The 22270-nt window shown below is 49.1% G+C and overlaps 1 protein-coding gene across 4 annotated transcripts in view; it reads right to left on the bottom strand.

Moving 5' to 3' along the window:
* Nucleotides 1–9562, bottom strand: part of Ppargc1b (PPARG coactivator 1 beta) — a 107584-nt gene extending 98022 nt beyond the window's left edge. For 2 of the 4 annotated variants that reach the window (XM_075968530.1, XM_075968532.1), the window contains exon 1: nucleotides 9297–9483. In XM_075968530.1, the coding sequence (XP_075824645.1) occupies nucleotides 9297–9374 (78 nt within the window). In that variant the 5' untranslated portion in view covers nucleotides 9375–9483. Of the gene's footprint in view, nucleotides 1–9296 lie in introns of all 4 variants that reach the window. The other 2 variants (XM_075968533.1, XM_075968531.1) reach the window with 2 other exon arrangements.
* Nucleotides 9563–22270: the final 12708 nt, after the last annotated feature.

Here is a 22270-nt window from a genome sequence, read left to right as displayed (position 1 = left end):
CCTCGAACACACAGAGATCTTTCTGCCTCTGCCTCCCGAGTGCTGGGATGAAAGCCGTGCGCTACCACCGCCCATCGAAGGAAATTACTTCTTTCCTACCCTCCCAGAACCCTCGGTGAAGCTGCAAGGAGGAATTCAGGTCCAGGTACCACGGCAGCCAGAGAACTCTGCCTCCGTGAAAGAGGGGAAGAGGCGTAAATGTCTGCCCAAGGAGAACAGGCTCTCAGGCAGGGGCTTATGGGTCAGGTTGGTTAGAGAGAAATTAAGATGACAGCAAGGGCTGCGGCCTTTCTCTGGAACTCTAGACACAGTGAAAACCAGTGGATGCCCTGCTCCCAGGAGAGCGCATCCACTCACAGGGGCACTAATCTTTGTTGTGCACTGGCTTCCTGTTCTCTCAGGAAGAAAACAGTAACTGAAACAGACAAAGTTCTAGCCTTATAGTGCTGACTATCCAGGAACAGCCTCCTAAGGAACACTGCCTGTGACCTCTCTAAGGGACTTTAGCACTGGTCCCCCAGACAAGCAGGTGCTGTAAACTCATGCTGTCCTTTGATTTGCTATGTCTTTACAAGAACGGAAGCTGCCTAATGAGAGTACTGCTCTGTGGGTATGGCATAATACGTCATTTAACAGACTAATAGTAGATTTCCCCACAAGGCCTATGAATGATCTAGGCTCAGGTTCTTGGATACTTTGGCAGTGTCCGGTACAGATTCTGTCCATGCAATGAGCCTTAAACCCAATCACAAAGTGGTTGCTGCCCATGGCACTTGTAACCCTATTGCATCAGTGTGTCTTCCATGCAGATCACTGTTGTAGGTCACAGGGTTTGTGGCTACGTAATACTGATGATTACCTTTCTTCCCCAGTGGCATGCAGAGTACATTCCAGTACCATGAATGCTGGCTGGTCAGTAGTACTGCAGCTTAGAGCTGGGCACCCGATCAGCTTCTCTGTATTCACTGACATGGTAAGTTAATACAGAAACCCCCAACTGGCCAAACATGCAGAGCAGGGGAGACTTTGGAGGACTAAGTTTTACACGGGTTATTTTCATCCAATGCCTCCCTTCAAGGTTCAGGGATCTACGTGGAAGGGGAGATGGAAAGAGAGTAAGAGTCGGAGTGATGGGTGACTCCAAGGACAGTGTCTTCCAGACAGCAGGATGAAGCACACGTGAGCTCACACACGGAGCCTGCACAGCCTCAAGCCCGAAGGGGGTTCCAGCACAGAGAGGGAGAACACAGTCTCCCACCCGTAAACAAGCTATTCGTAATCAACACCTGCTAGCAAAGGGGAACATCAGTTCTCTTCAACAGAGTCATTGGGTATATCAACCACACGCCAGAGCTGGACCCAAGGCCAGGAGTAGCTGTCCAGTACAAAATAATCCCATTTTTTTCTTCTGCATCTGTGGACTTTTTGTTTCATTTTTGTTTTGTTATTTTTGTCCTATTGGTTTTTGTTTTGATTTTTATGGTAGATGCTTTTTCTGAAAGAGAGAGAGAGAGAGAGAGAGAGAGAGAGAGAGAGAGAGAGAGAGAACAAAAATGCGCAGGCAGGGAAATGATCTGGGAGGGGTTAGGGAAGGAGAAAAACATGATCAAATATACTATATGAAAAAATAATATAAAAGAATGGAAGCTTGTGTGACTGTGACCTCCAGGGGTTGGGGAGGTTTCCCAGCAGACAAACTGCAGATCAGGAGTCAAATCCAGTAGAGGTAATTACAGAGAGAGCTCTGCAGGCCAAGCACACTGGGAAGCAGGACTGGAGCCATTGGGTCTAGAGATGGGAGAGTCCAGACACAGCCCAGCCAGGAGAACTGGCTCTTGCAGGTACACAGACGTGGTAGAAGACAGATAAGGAGACAGCAGCAGACAGTGTGAACCTAGGTCCCAGGAGGAAACTTCACAGCACATTCTGGGATGAGCCTCAAAAGAATATACTGTTATCCCCATGTGTATATATATACAACTAAGGGTGCCGGGTTGGTGGTGGCGCACATCTTTAATCCCAGCACACAAGAGGCAGAGGCAGACGGAGCTCTGTGAGTTCGAGGCCAGCCTGGTCTACAAGATCTAGCTGTTACACAGAGAAACCCTATCCTGAAAAACAAAACGAAAAACAAAAACAAAAACACAAAACAAAAAATAACTGAGGTGGGGGGCATCAGACATTTGCTCAAGGTCATGGAGCTTGTAAGTTCTGATTTCAAACTTGGGAAAAGCAAGCAACTCAGGATAAATCCAGGGACTATGTTCCAACTTCAAGGACCCAATACCCACACATCAAACTTCAAGTTTGGAGGTTAATTTAAAAGTAGTAGGGAGCTGAGCCACCAAACTATGAAAAGTCATGAAGGAATCTTAAATTGCATTGCTACCTAAATATGCCCTACATACCACATGACTGCGGCTCCGTGATACTCTGGAAAAAGCAAACCTATTGGACACAGTAAAAATGCCAGAAGTTGGCAGCAACGAGGGCAAAGGGATGGAAAAGCAGAGCACAGAGAGCTCTCGGGGCCCAGGACAGCAGTGCAATACTATAACGTACTATTATATTACTACATACTTGTCCCAATCCACAGAACGCACAATTCTAGGAATGACCCACGCTGTGCACCAGGGAGGGGGAGCTCCAGGGGCTCTGGGCAATCATGATTGGTGTGTGTGGGTTCATCAACTGTTACAGCGGATTTCTGGTGAGGAGGCTGTGCAAGTCGGGGGCAAGCTTAGAAGGAAAAATGTCTGTTCCTTCCTCTCAGTCATGTGCCTAAGACCAAGGACAAATGAGAGAAGGCGATGTCTAAGTGTGGCAAAGACGGGTAGCAGGTATAAGACTCTAGTTGTGGATGGGACAAGGACCTTGGCAAGAAGGAGAGAACACAGAAAGGTCAACCCAGCACAATGCATTCCGTATCCTAGAGGTGTCCCCAGGATGGATATGAGTGACTCCGCTGCCTTGGCAGAGACTGACCGAGACTGGTTGTGAGGATTCTTGTCACCTTCACATAGTTCCAATGTTCCTTCTCTTTTTTTATATAAGAATGATTACAGACGGGTGGGTGATGGCAGATGCCTTTAATCCTAGTATCCGGAGGTAGAGGCGCGCACATCTCTATGAGTTCAAGGCCAGCCTGGTCTACATATTGAGTTCCAGGACAACCAGGGGTACATAGAGAAACCCTCTCTCAATAAAATGAGAATGAATAAATAAATACATAAATAAATGTAAAAAGAGGGCTGGGGTGGAGCTCCGTGGTAGAATGTTTGCCTAGCCTTTACAAGGCCCTGAGCACAATCCCTAGTACCACAAACCAAAGATTGCACACACAGAACCAGCTCTAAATTTAATCCTGTCCCATAAAAGTGTTCTGGTGAGCAAATTCCAAGTTGTCTAGGCAGCAGGTCAATGCTCAGCTTACAATTCATTATTTCATTCCTGACAGGGTTTGCTATCCCCATTTCACAGGTTGAGAAAGCGCGGCCCAAAGCAACAGAAGTACTCTAGACTCTGTCCTCTCTCAGCGGGTCATCATTTGTGCAGGGTGCCAGAGGAACAACCGTGAGCACAGAGGACAATCCGTCTTCAGGCAGCATTAAGAGTCAGGCTGTGCAGGCATGTCACCACTATCCCCACCTCTTCCTTTACTCCAAAGCAGTGTAAGTGGAGCAGCGAGCCAGGGAGTTCTTAGGGACCACGGAATCTTTAAAACTGTAAAACACCACCTAGATTGTACAGATCTTTGTGAGGGAGGAATGGAACGGTGCCAACAGAGGCTCAGCGAAGAACATGTGACCTGGGGGATAGGCTATAAATGCCGCCGCCGCAGCCGCTGCTGCTGCTGCCTGGGAAGGGAAGGCAGCTGTTCGCCCTGCAATGCTCTTGTCATGACCAAGCCTGAGGCCCCATTTGCAGGGCTGCTTCTGACTCAAGCCAGTGTTCCTTTCAAATGAGAGGGAAGGAAAAGGATGACTCATAGTATAGCATAGTGGAGTTCCTGGCTGACCTACAGCAGCTGGGGAAAGGAGGCCCCAAGGCAAGGGGAAACATGAGCCCCAGGGGCCCAACCGATTGGCTGTTGCCTTTCCTGGGTATCATACCTATGCTCAGCATCAGTCAGAGAGGCCAGAGAGAGTGAAGCTCAGGCCTCTGGGGAGCATGGGCCCAGATGTACTCATATGAAAAAGCAACCCTGCCCCCCCTCCCCCGTCTCATGCAGGCCAAAGGTGGGCAGAGGCACCTGCTGGATGCAGCTGCAATTCTGACTTGGACAGCAGCTGGCCCTGGCTTCAAGGGCAATGGAGTGTCCCAGACCCATCAAGGGGCACTAAGACTTTAAGTCATTTCTTCAGTTCTCCCTGGGTGTAGGGCCCCTTCTGTGTGCTCAGTTCCAGCTTAACAGTGATGAGGAGACAAAGATCCAACTGTAAAATGGGACAAGCTCACAACCATGGTGCTGTATGGAATCAGCTTAAGTGATTCTCTAAGGGGAGGCGTTGAGCATAGGAAGCCAGGAAAGCCCTGCATGAACGGGCAGTGTTGGCATGGGCATGGCTTCAGACCCACAGGAAAATGGCAGAGTCCTACCCCACCACCACCACCAAAGTGAGGCTCAGAGACATTGCAAAGCCTTCTGGGCGTCCAAGTGTGACTGCCAACAATGAGTGCAGAAAAATGTCCACCATAGTTTTCTTCCCCTGGATATTTATAATCCGAAGACTCTTCCCCTACAGAGATGGCTCCTATTTAAATTAACTAAACCTAACCCCTTGTCCAGCAGTACTTAAATCCTGCCCCCTCATTTGTTTATCTGTGTGCAATAACCCCACCCCCCTGTTCAACTGTATACAATAAACACTGAGCATCTGAGGCTTTCTCCATCAGAGCGCTCAGTCCACGCTAACCCTAACCAGTGCACCCCATCCCAGTTACTGCTGTGTCTCCATGTGTCTGTCTTTTCTCCACTCCCCCACTGCCCTAGTCAGGTCAAGTCCCTAGAGCCATGCAAGGGGGAAGCAGTGAACCTCACGCGTTACCCAAGAAATGCACATTAAACAGCAAGAGTAACAGTGTATTATTGACCGAGCTGATAATAGTGAAAACAGTATGAACAACTGGGGTATGGCCAGTCAGGCATTCCCACACAATGAGTGCGTAAAGGAATACAATCTCCCTAGAAGACAATTTTGATATGTGTTTACCAAATGCCTGAATGGTTCCTCTGATAGAGCAATTTTACTTCTAGGAATTTAAACGAAGGAAACACATGTACACAAAGATATTCATTTCAGCATTGCTTACAGTAGGATAGATACAAACAACCGAGTAACAACCAAGGACTGATTGATGCGTGTTGGCTCAACCCTCCATGAAATACTATACAACCATTAAGATATTAAGCACAATATTTATTGATGAAAAAAGATGTTCACAGCATATTGTGAGGAGGAGAAAAAAAAGCAAGTTACAAAACAGTGTGCTTCCAATTTACAAATTAGTACAACAGAATAACTCCATTTGTTCTTTGGGTTTTTTTTCTTTTTTTTACCAAATAAGTGTTCTATATGAACAGGAAAGATTTTGAGATACAGATGACTTTGGAGTAGCTCTCTTTGGACAACATTACAGTTTTCTGGACTGGTGAAATGGCTCAGCAGGCAAAGGGTGATGACCCGGGTTCCATCTCCATGTCCCACTTGGTGGCAGAGATCTTCTGCAAGCTGTCCTCTGACCTCCACACACTTACCATAGCACACACATGCAGACACACATACAAAACTAAACAGTTTTGAAGTATTCGATATGTTGACTTTTTTCATGAGGCTTGGTGATGTTTTCTAACAATGTTAAAATTTTTAAATAAGGGTTGGACTAGACGACGTATAACGTCCTTTGTCACTCCAAGCACTCGAGTGATTTTAAATAACCCCTTTATTACCGAGCTTTCCACGTGGCTGTTGGAGTTAAGGCTTTCGCTAGCAGCTGTAACCCTGTACGTCCCTCTCTCGCGTATTCCCTGCCCAGCTGTCTCCCCCCTGTCAGCCCAGGAGCTTCTGTTTGGCAAGGCTCAACTGTACCCCTATGGGTAATCCATGTGCCCCATCAAGAACTGGGCAAAGGAACATGGCTCAGCAGGCTGGCAGGTGCCATGCGGGCACAAGGAGATAAAAAGGCACAACTTAGAACCTACTGGATAGACTCAGACACACAATGCTTGTTTTTATAACTGCCTATGAGAGACAGCAGAGAGAGCAGGGCAAGCTGGCAGGAAGACGTACTAAGGGAGAAAGCCATGCGGGATGGTAGGCAAGGGCACACCAGGCAAGGGGGACAGTCTAGGCAAAGCTGAAACCAGCACACAATTCTTTCAGACACGCTCTTCAGACATTTCCAAGAAGCTGCCACAACCCTAGTTCTGATAGACGTCTCCTTTGGCAACAATGGAGAAAAGTTAAGTCTCTGAAACAGAAGTTCTCTTTAATCTAAGCCTGGGTTAGCCACCAAAGACAACCAGAAATCTACCGGGGACAAAGACAATCCACTTTCCCCAACCCTCCCGAGGGGAGAGCTGGGGGGAGGGGAGGGTCCGGGAAGGGCTGTGGGGAAGCAGCAGCAGGGACAGCCAGGTATCTCACATGCAGACAAGGCTCACCCCACCAGCAGGCCTCTGGCTTCTCAGGCAGCACCACCGGCCCCATTGGACAGATGGAGGAACCCGGCTGGAGAGTCAAAACGGCTTGCTCCAGGATCACCCAGCCAGAGAGCGGGGAAGGTGACTCCACTCAGGCCTTCTGACTCCAAGTCCAGTGCTATTTCGAGGTAACACACAGGACCTGGAGTCAGGAGCCCTGGGTGGCTCTGTCACCCCCTGGCTGAGTGGTCGTGGACGAGCAGCTCACCCCTCACAGCCTCTTCCCCAACTGTAAAATGAGGCGGCGGGCTGCCCCGCCCATTCCCGCTTAGCTCTGATCCTTCTAGGGGCGGCTGCAAAGCTCCCGGTATCAATTACATTTCCCAAGTTGGCCCGGCAAAGATCACCGAGAGATCTTCGGCCTGTCACGTGGTTAAGTTAAAGGGGGGGGGCGCAAACGTCCCAAATTAACTTTCACTGCACTGCTTCTGCTGACACCTGCTTTCTCATTTTTTTTTCTAGTTTCCTTGGTGAAGCAGCCTTACTAAGTAAGCTAGGCTGGCGGCTAAAAGGGCAAACAATTAATTATTGGTGAGCCAAACACCAAAGCTAAAGTTAAAGGCCAGGGTCATGTCCAGAGCAAACAACCTTGGTATGGGTGAAGAAATCTCACGAGCTGTTTTGGGTCTCTTCTACTAGGTTCTTAAGTGTAGAAATTTGGAAACGACTCCAGGCAATAGAGATCTGGGGTACAGGTCTTCTGGGGGGGGGCACCAAACCAAATCCCCACCACCTCCAGTCCTGATTCCAGGCTATCTACTGCTGGGGTGCTGAGGCTAGGGCCGACTTCGGCAGACACAAACACCGGGCGTGTGACCGAGCCCGGCGACGCTGCCGGGAGCTCCACCGCAGTTTCGTCAGAGGTAAAGGTACGCGCCCGGCGCGCGCGGCGTGTGCACACGCGCAGGGGACAGACACACACACACACACACACACACACACACACACACACACACACACACACACCCGCGCACAGCCCGCTCATTAACACCCCCTCCCAACCTGAGGAAGCGCGATCACTCGCGACCGTCCCCTTGGGCCTCTGCTGCGAACCCACCCGAGCGCGCCAGCCACACACCACGCGGCCCCGCAGCTCCGGGACGCAGCGGCGTTTGCAGAGGGCTACGGCCCGCCGTCTCCCGCGCGTGGCGGGCTTCCTCTAGGCAACACCTCGCCCCGCCGCCTATCCTAATCGCCAGCCTGAAGTCGCCACCAGGAGTCTTCCCGGAGCAGAACGTCTCGAGACGGCCGCTGCGTCCCCTCCGAGTCGCGTCTCACCGCCAGGAGTCAGCTTGCAAGCCTCTCCCCGCCCACCCGGTCCCATGACAGCTGCTACCGCCCAAAGACTGGTAGATTCTAACCAGAAGCAAAGTTTCCCTCTCTCCTCCCACCCCCCCTCCCCACTCCGCCTTCCCCTCCCTCCCAGTGTTATGCAAAACGGACCGGCACGAACGCTTCCACTCCAGGTACTCAGTCTGTCCCCGCGAGTCCCGCGGGTTTCCGTCCGACAGCCGGGCTCCGTACCCAGGCGTGTCCCCGCATCCGGGGTCTCCTCCCAGGCTCCACTGCATCCCCAACCTCTCGGGAACACGCAGCCAAGAGCCGGGAGCAAAAGCCCTAACTCGGGAGCCAAACTTTAGGCTTGCAACAGGCTTGGGCCGGGGGAAACGGAGGAGTTGGGGGCGCGCACGCCGCGTGCACATTTCCCCGCAACTGTTTGTCCCAGCAGCAATCCCCATTTTGGTCTCCAAGCCAGCAGCTCTCTCCTCCTCCCTCCCGAACACCAAAGCACACTCCTGTCACGAGCGTGTAGCCGGTGAAGCTCCCAGGCTCAGCCAGAACCCCGGACACCGCCTCACCTTCCCTTCCCCCTGCATCGTGGAGCGCGCGCCGAGGCCGCGCGCCGCAGGGGGACCCAGACACCCCCCAGATAGTCCTTCCGCCCCGATCCAGCTTTGCTCTTGCCTAGAGGGTCTCCTCCGGATAGCGAAAGCTGATAGACACTATCTCCGCCCGCATGTCCACGTGCCCCGCAGACCCTTAATTCCCCTAGTCGGCAACTGACAGGAAACTCTGCGCTGCGGGAGCAGGTGGGGGGCTGCGGACAAACCAGTGGCAGTACTTGGGGTACCCGGGTGCTGGAGAACGAGGGGACTCCAGGGCTGCGGGCCGCCTCCCTTAACCCCGCCACAAGTGCACGTGAAAGTACGGCAGCAAGTGCTGGGCGCCGAGGACGCGCCTACAGCACCCAGAGCCAGCCTTAGGGGTCCCTCCGACCCTGGCTAGACTCTACCTGCCCAAGGAATCGCAGTACCCCTCAACTTTGCCGGTGGGGGAACCATAGACTCCAGGTAGCCCTGACCAGACCCTCCCGGATGACTGTGTCCCCCAATGCTACAGCATGCGCCGGCGACCTGCAGATCGCTACGCCTGTAACGGAGCGCAGCGCAAGGCACGTGGAAGGGGGGCTCTGCAGCCTGAACCCCCCGATCGCCCCGGTACGCCCACCGCTGCGCTCCTGGCTCCGCAGCTGCCGCTGCAGCCCCACGGTTCTGCACCCTGGTGTCTGGCCTGCTCTGCCCGCTGGCCGTACCTGCGTGTCAGAGAGATAGTTGAGGAAGAAGGACGAGAGCTCTTCATCCAGCAGCGCGCTGCAGTCGTTCCCCGCCATCTTCCAGCCGCGGCTGCAGCGTGCGGCGGAGTCAGCGCCGAGCCCGCCCGGGGGAGGGAGCGAGAGAGGAGGAGGGAGGAGGCAGCCCGGCGGGCGGGTGGAGGGCGGAGCTCGGGCCCCCGGCTGCGGCAGGCCGGCTGGCTGCGGGGGCGGGGCCGCGTGAGCCTGGGGTCGTACCCCCACTTTCCCTGCTCAGAGTCTGTCGCGGCGACCAGGTCTCGCAGCCCCCCGCAGGGATAAAAAGCGCCGGCAGCCAGGTGGCGGTGCCCGGGCCAGCAGCCCGGTGCCTGCGCAGCAATGCGGGCACCCCCTCCTTACTGCTAGAGCGAATCACGTTGCGTTAGCGCTGGGCGGGCCCTTGCCTGACAACCTGCTTCTACACAGCTGGGGAAACTGAGGCTCCAAGAGGTTTGGAACGACATTTGAAGCCGCAGTGTGCTTCAACAGCAAAAGAGAAAGCTTCGGAGGCCTCCTAAGTTCTCTATCTAGAGTTCTCTATCTAGAGTGCAAGACCAGAGAGGGAGGAAGGCAGGCACAGGTCAAAGGCAAAGAAATCAGAGACGACTTCTCGGAGACGGTGGCATTCGTATGTTTCTTTGAAGCCTTCCCCCTCCCCATTTCCTGTTAAGCTTAACCATACCCCAATTATGTCCTTTACCATAGCCTACAGTGTCTTGAATTGGTTAGACTCTGCCGGTCTCCCAGGTCCACTGACCTTCTCCCTTTTCTTAATAGGAACCTTCTGGAAAGGAGCCACTATGCTAATAGGCCATTCACCGAATAAGGGTATCTTTAGGGCACACTTACCCACCACCATTGTTTTTTGGGAGGGAGGGGGTTCGAGACAGGATTTTTCTGTGTAACAGTCCTGACTGTCCTGGAACTCACTTTGTAGACCAAGCTGGCCTCGAACTCACTGAGATCCTCCTGCCTTTGCCTCCCAAGTGCTGGATTAAAGGCACATGCCACCACCGCCCGGTTTTCCATCACCCTTGTAAGTACCAACTCATTTGTTGTTTCCCAACCCCAAGCCTATGCGACCCTTTCCCTTAGAGGTATCTCAGCGGCCCTTGTACCTTGGCTTCCGTGAAGAATTGATTTGAGTCAATCTGTCCTTGCTAGAGTCTAACACATAAAACCAGGCTTAAACCTTGTTTTGTTTGGTTGACCAGGGGTATTTAATAAATAATGTGTTAATTGAAAAGGATGGAGGGCTCTGCTCTCCACCACCCCCTCTGTCACCACATACTCTACCAGATGAGGGAACTGTAGGTCAGGACTGCACTCCAGGAGAGTCCTGAACCAGAGCCAGGAAGCAAACCTTCTGACTTCAACCTTGAACTCTCATTGCTTCAAAGCTGGCCAAGCAGGCATCTAGGTGTGTGAGGGCAAAGGAGGGGTGTGGAGGGGCGGGGGCTGGGGCTGAATAAAGGCTGCAAGGCAGGAAGACACAGACCTGTTTATTGGGCACACCTGCCTCTTGCCACCTCCCTCCCACAGGGTACTGGCAAGCGGCTGCCCCACCCTGCCCGGCCAGTGGGCTCTCCTTCCAGCAAGAGAAGGAAAGAGCCTCAGCACACCTGCTCAGACTTGAGCCACACAGCAACAGCTTCCTTCTTCTCCAGTCTGAGGTTCCCAGAACCGCAGGGTGTGATTTCACTCTTTGGGCTCAAGGCCAGCATGCTTTTAAGGAACAATGCTGCCAACAGAGAACCTACAGCTAGCCTCAGAGGAGTCCTGGGTTCTGGTCCAGCCCATACTGTTCCAGTACTGGGCAACTCAGTCAGGGTCGCTGCCTGGTTTTGAACCCCAGCAAGTCATCTCATCTCAGGCTTTGGTCTCTCATCTTTACAAACGGGGATAGTGAAATCACTTACTCATAGTGATGCTATGAAGATAAAGAGATAAAATATGTAAAGTGCTTGGCACAGGGCCTGCCTTCCGGGGGAATGCGAGAAAATACCCTTACGGGCGCTGGCCTAAATTATAACTTACCTTCCCTCCAATTTAAGCGGACTCTGTACTCCATTCAGGTCTGAATCCTAATACCAACAACTGTGTACATTGTTACTTAAAAGAAAAAGGGAGAGTCAGGCATATGATGCATGCTTGTAATCCTAACACTTTGGAAGTGGAGGCAGGAGCGTCAGGAGTTCCAGGTTATCCTTGTCTATTTAAGCCTGGAGTACATGAGGTGCTGCCTCAAAAAAATGAAGCAAAGACTGGGAACATAATTCACTTTATAGAACATTCTACCTACCACACATGAAGTTCCGGGTTTTATAGAACCAAATAAAACTGGGTATTGCGGCATGTATTATAATGCAGCACTGCGGACACAGAAGCAGAAGAATCAGATGTTCAAGGTCATCTTTGACTATGTAGCAAGCTTGGGCCAGCTTGGGCTACATGAGGCCTGACTTATAAAACAAAACAAAACAAAACAAAAATGATGAGCCTCAGTTTCCTCATCTACAAAGTGGGGACAGCAATGGTGCTATTTCACATAGGCCCTTGTAAGCGTCAAGTGAAATAATATGTGTAAAAAAATTGCTTGGCCCTCGTTCAGCAGACAGGAAGTGACTATCACCGTCATTATCATCCTCATTATCACCTAGGACTTGAGTGCTCTAAGGCTGCTGCTCCTGGACCAAGTAGGGGTCCTATGAAACGGTTTCCAGAACTGTCCCCATTCTAGTCTGGCCCTTTGCTATTGTGACTTTGGTAGCAAAAGGGGTACATTGGGTCCCCTCCCCAGCCAGCCGTCCCTGACCATGGCTGTGCACAGCTCACTGTGCACAGTGACTGCACTCTTCACTGCCTTGCTAGAGACTCCTTCGGAGACTTTGTTTTTAAAACTCTGGCATTGTTAGAATTACTACTCATTGCTCAGTCTTAAGGACTTTCTCATCGACCCTCTGACTGGGTTGTGGCTGCCAAGACATTTAGGGTGAACCTCCACCTGAGAAGCTTAGCTTGTTTTTCAGGAGTTCTTTTCTTTTTTTTTTAAATATTTATTTATTTATTTATTTATTATGTATATAATATTCTGTCTGTGTGTACGTCTGCAGGCCAGAAGAGGTAACCAGACCTCATTACAGATGGTTGTGAGCCACCATGTGGTTGCTGGGAATTGAACTCAGGACCTTTGGAAGGGCAGGCAATGCTCTTAACCACTGAGCCATCTCTCCAGCCCCCAGGAGTTCTTTTCTTAAAGGCACCCACACTCTCAGGCCCCACGACCCTCTTGCCTCCTTGCAGGAGTAGGGAGTTCTTCCTTGAAAAAGTCGACAAGCAAGCTGAGTGATCATTCATGCCTTCAACCCCAGCACTCAGGAGGCTGAAGCAAAAGGACTGCAAAGGAAGTCTGAGGCCACCCTAGGTTGCATAGTGAGACCTCCTCTCAAAAAAAAGAGAAGAAAAGTCCTCAAGAAACCCAAGGTGACAGAGCATCTCAGGTTGTTTGCTGGTCTTCTGCCCGGCTGATGAAAAAGCCCCTGGATGAAGCAGTGCAGAGTCCCTGACCCAAGTGTACTGTTAGCATCTCAGGCTCCGGCTGAACCTCCCAGCTTTCCTGTGCATCTGAGCTGCGTCATCTCTAATCCTTCCCACCAGCTTCAATGGGATGAATTTATCCATTACATCCCCTGGGAAAGTAAAGCTTAAAGGGGGGTTAATGCTGGGGATCTGGCTCAGTGGTGGAACATTTGCCTCACACACTCAGAGTCCTAGGCTAAACCTCCAGTATTCCCTGCAAAAGGGGAGAAGTGGTTAGCTGTAGACCAAGCAGCTAGAGGTCCAGCTAAGGCCAAGCCTAGGTGTGTGCCAGTCCAAGCGACAGCCCCCAGAAGGGAATTAGAAGTGGCTCCTAACAGCTGGCCACCTGGAGGAAGCCAGAATGGTGGCACATTTCTTAGTTTATGACTTTCAAGGGAAGGGCACTAATACTGCCAGAGTTGGACTTCACGAGGCTCCATGTCTACCTCCTCTACCGTTTTATTGGCCTTGCCTCCCTGGGAAGTAGTGAAAGTGAGCATGGTGTGTGTCTAACCCAGCCCTAAGCCAAGAGCACCCCAGGCTTCTTGGATATGGCTCGAGGAAAAGGAACCTATCCGATTGGACTTGAATATTTTAGCCTCTCCCCTGCCTACTAATACTCCAAGTGAGACCGTCAGCATTTCTTCTCCTGAGACTCTTGAGGACAGGACAGTCACCTGGTCTCTGTCACCAGAGATTTCTATTCGGTAGGTCTGAAGTGGGCCCAGATTTAACAGGGTCCCCTGGGTGACTCTGCTTGTCCATCATTCAACAGATGTTTAAGTTACACCTGCTATGTACCCGCTGCCGCAGTTGGTGCACACATAAGCCAGTGCCTATACAACATCTGCCATCCCTGCCCACCTACTGGCCAACACAACTGTTAAGCAAACTATTGTTCAGTGACGGAGGGAGGACATGGGTCTTAACAGGCAGTAAGGCTTTCTGGAAGCCTATGGTCAAAGCTATGGTGCCACATGCTGCTCTGTGTCCCAGCTTCTGTGTCCAAGGCCAAGATGAACTTTTAAAAGACAGCGCCTTTGTACAGTTGATCCTTAAAGTCCCTATCTTAGTTAGGGACTCTGTTGCTGCCTGAAACATGATGACCATAAGCAAGCTGGGAAGGAAAGGGTTTATTTGGCTTATACTCCCACATTGTAGTTCATCATTAAAGGAAGCCAGGACAAGAACTCAAACAGGTCAGGAACCCAGAGGCAGAAGCCTGATGCAGACGCCATGGAGGTCTCCTGCTGCAGCTGGGCTGCCCTTTCACCAATAACCTCTCCTGGATTCTCTTCATGCTGTCCATGAAGAAAACACCCATGGGTCTCTCTTTCCTCAATGACCCTTTCAATCCTGGGGCTTCCACCACTACTCCAGCTGGGCCTTCACCAAGGGCCTCTCACTGTACCAAGCCTCGACTGTTTTTTTTATTTTATTTTTAGATTTATTTATTTATTATGTATACGACATTCTGCCTTCATATATGCCCACACGCCAGAAGAGGGCACCAGATCTCATTACAGATGGTTGTGAGCCACCATATGGTTGTTGGGAATTGAACTCAGGACCTCTGGAAGAGCAGCTGGTGCTCTTAACCACTGAGCCATCTCTCCAGCCCCTCGACTGTTTTTTTTTTGTTTTTGTTTTTTGTTGTTTTTTTTGGTTTTTTCGAGACAGGGTTTCTCTGTAGCTTTGGTGCCCATCCCGGAACTAGCTCTTGTAGACCAGGCTGGCCTCGAACTCCCAGAGATCCGCCTGCCTCTGCCTCCCAGAGTGCTGGGATTAAAGGCGTGCGCCACCACAGCCCGGCTCTCGACTGTTTTTTTATGGTCGTTTCATGCAAAACCAGTTCCACCTGGGAGGCTCTTACACGTGACCAAGTTGGCTATAAACACAGGTACAACCTTGGTCACCTCTGAACACAGCTTGTGTGTGCAGATTCGGAGGAAAGATTTTCCAGAAGATTTTACCTCAGTGATGCTGGTCTCTTCTGAATCGCCACTGATTTCACAGCTCCAGCTGACCAGCATCAATTGTCCCAGTAAAGCAAAAGTTTTGCTTCAGTGGTTCTGGTATCCTGTTAATCACAGCAGATTCTTCAGCCCCAGATAACCAGAACCACAGATTATTAACTCAAAATAGCAAAAAAAAAAAAATCCTGATAGAGTCATTAAGAGACTCTCAAACTTCCCTCTGAAACCTCCCAAGCCAAGCCTGCATTGTCTGCACTCCAACAAAAATGCCTCACTGAGATCTCAACACTTAGTAGCCTTTCTAGCCCGAAGTTCCACAATCCTTCCAAAAACACGGTCAGTCCTAGCACCACTCCTGGTACCAATTTCTGTTTTAGTTAGGGCTTTTATTGCTTCCATGACCAAAAGCGAGTAGGGGAGGAGAGGGTTTATTTGGCTTACACTTCTACATGATAGTCCCTCATTGAAGGAAGCCAGGACAGGAACCGTTATCTTTGTCTTCCACTGAGTGACAGAACTTCAGAACTGTAGAGGGGCAAAGGATGTCACCTGGATCAAAAAGCCCTTTGTGACAGAGACAGGACCGGAAGTCAAAGTTCCAGAAATCACCTGGATGTTTTCATTTGAAGGTCTTAGGGTTGAAGGTGGGAGGCTCTGCCACTTAACTGAAGGCCCAGGATGAACAAGACACATCTGTGTCTGACGATGCCCTTGTCTTTTCCGGCAGTGGCATTCCATGACTTCGTTGGTGTATTTGACAGAAACAACAGTTCATGTTGTTTCATGTGCAGCAAATGACTTCAGATCACCAGGTGAGCAGTGTTAAGCAGCTGTCGAGCTTCTCACTGCTTCCTGGTTTTGTAAGGGCTGCCCTCCACCAACCTTCAGCCTCAAAACAAACAACAAACAAAACTAAACACGGAGGCAGAAAAACTTTGAAGAGGTAGAAACTTGCTTTCTCTTATCTGTTTACAGGGCAAAAGTCTTCAGCAGGATTCTTCCCATGCCCATTTAGTAGGCGAAGAAACAGAGGCACAGAAGATGTGGTGTCCTTCCTAGGTTATCATTCAATGTGCACTCTAGTCCAGCAGGACACAGATGACACATCTTTAACTGCAGCACTCGGGAGGCAGAAACAGGAAGATCTCTTGGAGTTTCAGGCTAGCCTGGTCTAAACAGCAAATTCCAGGAGAGCCAGAGCTGCATAGAGAGAACTTATTTCAAAAAAAAAAAAAAAAACAATTGGGCAATGGTGACACACACCTTTGATCCCAGCACTCGGAAGGTAGAGGCAAACGGGACTCTGTGAGTTTTAGGTCAGCCTGGTCTGCAAAGTGAGTTCCAGGACAGTCAAGTCTGTTACATAGAGAAATCCTGTCTTGAAAAACCAAAAATAAACAACAACCAAACAAATTAACCCAAATACATATATACATAATATCTATATTTATACAAATATTAGAATGATATATGTATATATCAGAATAGCGACATTTAAAGAGACAGTATTCAAAAGGCAACATGGTGGGACTGGAGAGATAGTTCGGTGGTTAAGAGCACTGACTGCTCTTTTGGAGGACCCAAGTTCAATTCCCAGCACCCACATAACAGCTCACAACTATCTGTAACTGCAGCTCCAGGGGATGTGACATATTCACATATAAATACATGCAGATAAAACACTAAATCACATAAAAATAAATCATTAACCAAAAAAATTAAAAGGCAACAGAGTTTACATTCAGTTTGATATGTGTATATATATATATATGTGTGTGTGTGTGTATACATATATATATGTATTAGACAAAAAGGATAACTGAGTGCTCTGTCAGTTTCTGGCTTTGGGGTCTTGGGGAAATCACTTCTTGAAGATTATTCTATGTCTCTGACTTGTCCTAGAGTTTTGTGTGGATCAAGTTCACACTAGAGAAGACTTTGAACTCAATACTTATTGCTCTAAGTAATTAACAATGCTCCTGTAGGAGACCTTACTTTGTATATCCTTCTGGGTGCCCGGCACCATGCTATAGGACCATAAATAGCGGCCACTTTCAGCTTTCGCTGTCAGGTAGTTCCAAGATTCTGGGTTCCACGGAGTGCAGGGGTGAGGAGTCGGCAGACAAGTCAGGAGAAATAACTGTTTCTTCCCTGGAAGCTGGAAGGGCTGAGGACCGCTTAAGACAAAATTCTTTTCTCTATGGAGCCTCAACTCTCACTCTGCACAGTGATGGTCTTGAGCTGGACCAGCCTCAGGCATTTTCTCCAGGGCCTCGGCCCCGGTTGTTCTAACTCCTGCTCGTGGGAGAAGTCATCTGGGCCGTGTATAGTTTGGCAGCGAAGGCAGCTGGAGTCAGGATGCTGAAAGGAGAATTCAGGTCAGTAGGCCACCCCAGGAGTGTTTTATATGAAAAGGAATCTCCTCCGCTCTGGAGCAGCCAAGAGGATTACAGGATCCAGAGGGAGAGCAGGGCCTCCAGGCATGACAGCCATCATGAGGAGCAGAGCATGGTGGGTCCTCAGTGCAGCAGTATTGTGGATACTGACCTCTCTGGATTCCTCCAGAATCCCTCAGATCCCACAGCCAATTGGGGCGGGTGGACAAGTGGAAAGGGAGCATCCATGTTCATCTCATTGCTTCACTTTTAAATTGTAAACTATTTTAAATTACCCCAATCCCTAGGACCCACGTGGTGGAAAGAGAGAACTCACTCCCGCAAGTGTTCCTGTGACCTACACACAAGCGCTGTGACACTCACTGCCCCATGTAAATGTGTCATCAGCTTGCTTTGTAACCATGGATCCCTTGTGATACCAGATTTATTTTCTCTAGACGACATTTTAGTCCCAGACATATCACTAAATATGTAAACTTGATTAAGAAAATAGTGGGAACGGACAAGGTCCTTTACTTGTTAAACCTTCAAAGGCCTGTGAGACGCTGATACTGAGCCTCGGTGTTCTAATACACAGTCAAGCCAGATCTGCGTAGAAGAGTCTAGTAAACGGTAACCATGATGCATTATTTGAAGTTTATTCATCATCCTGTTGTAAACAGTCTACTCTGTGGTGTGCTACATTTGGTGGGACAATACTAGCTATAGCTTCTTCCATTGCAGTGAGCAGGAAACCCTACACACAACAAGCATACCCAAGGGAGAACAGTCAGGAAGAGTGGATGCTTGCTCCCCAGCTGTGCTCCAATGCGCTCGCCACTGTGGATGTCCAGGTGTTTTGTCCCAGGTCCAGGTCCAGTTCTCTTAGCAGCGTAACAAAGGAACCCTCTGGGTTGTCCCCCCACTCTGGGCTGTCCTCCCACTCTGGGCTGAGTTTGCTAATTGTGTTAGCCTGGTGCAAAAGCTCATTGTTTAGCCAATCCCTGCTCTGATTGGCCAGAATTAAGTTGCATGCATTCTAAACCCGGGAGTTCAGAGGGTTTATACAAATTACTCAAACCAGGGTTTGTGAACAAAGACTATGTGGTGGTTTGAAAAAAAAAAAAAAAGGCCTCCAAAGGGAGTGGCACTATTAGGAGGTGTGGCTTTGTTGGAGTAGATATGGCCTTGTTGGAGGAAGTGTGCCACCGTGGAGGCTGGCTTTAAGGTCTCATATATGCTCAAATCATGCCCAGAGTCTTAGACCACTTTATAAGAATTGTCAGTCTGGGCAATGATGGTGCACAACTTTAATTCCAGTACTCAGGAGGCAGAGGCAGGTGGATCTCTGTGAGTTCGAGGCGAGCCTGGTCTACAAGAGCTAGTTCCAGGACAGACACCAAAGCTACAGAGAAACTGTCTCAAAAAAAAAAAAAAAAAAAAACAGAAAAAAGAAATAATGTTCCAGTTGATGAGCTAGCTATCTTAAGGATAAAAGAAGCACAAATTAAAACAGAGAAGGGTAGTAGTAACTTAAAATTGAGGAGACATTGGTTAAAATGAGAATAGAAAAAGGTCACCAAAATTAATAATTGATGCTCTGAAAGAACCAACAAAATTAACAAAACTTTAGATCAGTGGTTCTCAACCTTCTTAATGCTGTGACCCTTTAATAGAGTTCCTCATGTTGTGGCGATCCCTCCCAACAGAAAATTATTTCTTTGCTACTTAGTAACTATAATTTTGCTACTGTATGCATTGTAATACAAATGTCTGATATGTGATCCTCAAAGGGATTACAATCCACAGGTTGAAAAGCACTGCTTTAGACTGATCAAGAAAAACAAAGAGACTCATTATAAGTAAGAAATGCGACAGGGGACATAACTACCAATTTAACTCTGATTAAGAAGATTGTAGCAATTAGAAACAAATAAAACAGACAAATCCCTACTAAAGCAAAACCCACTGAAACTGACTCGAGAAGAAATGGAACCCTTCATAGACCTGAAACAAGAGCTTCAACTGGTAACAAAAAGGCTGCCCATGAAGTGCTGGGCACGGTGCTGGGCATGGTGGGACACCCTTGTAATCCTACTTCTCAGGAGGAAGAGACAAGGGGTGGGGGCACAGATTCAGGGCCAGTCTGACCTACACAACTCCCCCACACCTAAAACACAAGGACTGGGGTGCAGCTTATCATACAACACTTGCAGCATGCACGCAGCCTTCTGATCCCCACTTTAAAAATAAAATCTATCCAATGACAAAAGTTCAGATCCACATAGCTTCACTATAATGCTTCCGAACATGTAGAGTATTAAGAGCCACTCTCAATGACTTCCTCGAGAGAGCCAAGAGGAGGGGACACTTGCTACCTCATTCTCAGGCTGCCTTATCTGGATACCAAGACAAGACAAAGACATAACAAGGTAAGTCTAAACCAATGTCTCTTATAAGGACAGATGAAAATTAATACACCTGAAAAATTAACAGGAGCTAAATATCGTTATAGAAAGATATGTATGTGTAAAGGTGCCATTGATTCCCAAAAGATTCCATCATCAAAAGCAATAAAGAAGAATGGAGACGTCCAACTAAATTTAAGCACGGGAGGAGAGTAGGACCATTTTGGGAAAGTCTGCAAAGAGAGTTCATAAGGAGTTTTGGCTCATAAAGCAAGATTAATAGGATACCTGCATTATGTCCCCAACCTTTCTGCAGCTATTTTGAGGCTCATTTGTGATAAAGAATATGAGACAGGCCGGGCGATGGTGGCGCACGCCTTTAATCCCAGCACTCGGGAGGCAGAGGCAGGCGGATCTCTGTGAGTTCGAGACCAGCCTGGTCTACAGAGCTAGTTCCAGGACAGGCTCCAAAGCCACAGAGAAACCCTGTCTCGAAAAAACCAAAAAAAAAAAAAAAAAAAAAAAAAGAATATGAGACTATTTTCACAACCGCTTGGAGGGGGCTTATTCTAAAGACTCCTCTGTCTGTAGATTCTCCAGGGTAGAACATAGCCTCACCCATGGGCACCATTCGGTTCCCAGTGTTAAACTGTCCCTGTCTTGTAGCCTTTGTGCTCCGTGTTCCCTTGACCTGGAATGTTCTCCCTCACCAACCCCTCATAGCCTGTTCGTATCCTTCATCCTTGGCTCACAGCGCATCTCCTCAGGTATCTGCCCTGACCGGCTGACGTAAACTAAATCTTTGAAAAGACCTTGATGGTTTATTCATGTGACAAGCAACGTGGGAGTACCAGGAGCCACTTTCTGTGCCACCCGCAGTCGCTCTGGGGGCACAGCCCAGGGCCTGCACAATGGGGAAGAAGATGCTGAATGAATAGAGAACTCTGTGTCTGTAACAGAAGCAGAAAGTTCTGGGTCCTGATGAGGAAGCTGAGGCTCCGCAAAGAAAAACCAATGCCCAAGTGTCAGGAAGGGTGACCATAAATTTGGATCTGTGCTCTGGACAATACTAAACTGAACCGGACATGGGACAGTAGGCAGAAGCAGGCACAGCAAGGAAAGGCAGGTAGCATGTCAGAGAGAGCACTAAACACGGCCATCTTTTCTCAAGTCCTGTGAGAAGTCGGGTGTAGCAAATCGCTTCCTCCACGTGTTCCTGAGACTGCTGACCAGCGTGACTCTGCTGACTTTATTATTTACCCAGAAGTCCTGAGCATGTGCTCCTCCCCCCCTCCCCAGCTGAGATCTCTTCCACTAAACCATCTGAGGTAACAACAGCAAAGTGAACAAAGTTAAAACTGGGCCTCCTTTGCAAAGAGAAAGGAAAAGGAAAAAGGGAAAGAGACTTAAATACGCAAGGTGTTTAGAGTATTGCCATTGCAGAAGCAATGTCTCTTAGCACACAACAGGCTGCTGCCCTGTGAGGCCCTCTTCCTGCTCTTAGGAGTCTCCCCTAAAAGTGTGTGTGAGAGAAAAGGCTTTCCAGGTGTAAAGACACAGCACCATTGTCCCCAGTCAAGGGTGTGCTGTTCCTCTAGACATCAAAAGTAGGGTCTGCACCTTGCCTCTATAATTCCAAGCAGGCCTTATGACTTGTTTTGATCCAAAGACTGCAACAGAAGATGTACTCTGCTCATTTTTGGGCTACGTGTGATTTTGCTCTCTGGGAAGTCAGCCACCACGGGAAGATGAAAAAGGTGCATCTCATCAGGCACCTTGAGGCATATCAGCTTCTTCTGCTGAGGCGCAGGCATCTGGTTGAGCCCATTCTGGGTTCTCCAATCCCGGGCCTGCTACCCTATCAGAGCCCAACCATACCATAGAGACCAACTCCACAGAGTTCTGCTCAAACCACAGCGTGAGCTAGTAAGTGGTTATCATGGTTCTTAAAAATAATTATATTTGTTTATTTAGTAGTGCTGGGCATCAAATGTGGGCTCTCATACATGCTAAACAAGCGCTTTACCTCTGAACTATATACCTCCAGCCCTATGGCTTTTAAGCCACTTAATTTGGGAGCAAGTTGTACATATGCATGCACACGTATGTGTGGTGTGTGTGTGTTGTGAATGCGGACACATGTACCAAGGTATACAAGTGTAGCTCAGAAGACAACCTTGCATGCCCGCCTTATTTGAGACAGGGTCCCCCAAACCAGCTGGACTACAAGCTTTTAGAAGTTCTGTCTCATCTCCCACCTGCAGGAGCCCTGGGATTACCATGTCCAGGTTTACATGGGTTCCGGGGATTCAAACTCAAGTTCCTGTGTGTTCATGGTAACAGCTTTACTGGGGGCAATATTTTAAATAAAGCGACAGATAACAGAAGTGCCGGCTGTATAGATGTTGGCGAGGTGTTGGTATAAGCTGCGCCTCGGGGCCTCATCTGTAAAACGAGGTAACTGTAGTACTTCATTGTGGTGATGATCAGTTTACGCAGCAAACCTTCAGTGATATTGTGGATTGTATAAAATGTAGTCTCTCGGGCTTGGCGGCATACGCCTCTAGTCTCAGCATTCTGGAAGCTGAGGTAAGCTGATC

The sequence above is a fragment of the Microtus pennsylvanicus genome, chromosome 4 (genome assembly GCF_037038515.1).
Source record: "Microtus pennsylvanicus isolate mMicPen1 chromosome 4, mMicPen1.hap1, whole genome shotgun sequence".
NCBI lineage: Eukaryota > Metazoa > Chordata > Mammalia > Rodentia > Cricetidae > Microtus > Microtus pennsylvanicus.
The sequence above is the reverse complement of the archived record's forward strand: the minus strand, read 5'-3'. Positions and strand labels throughout refer to the sequence as shown.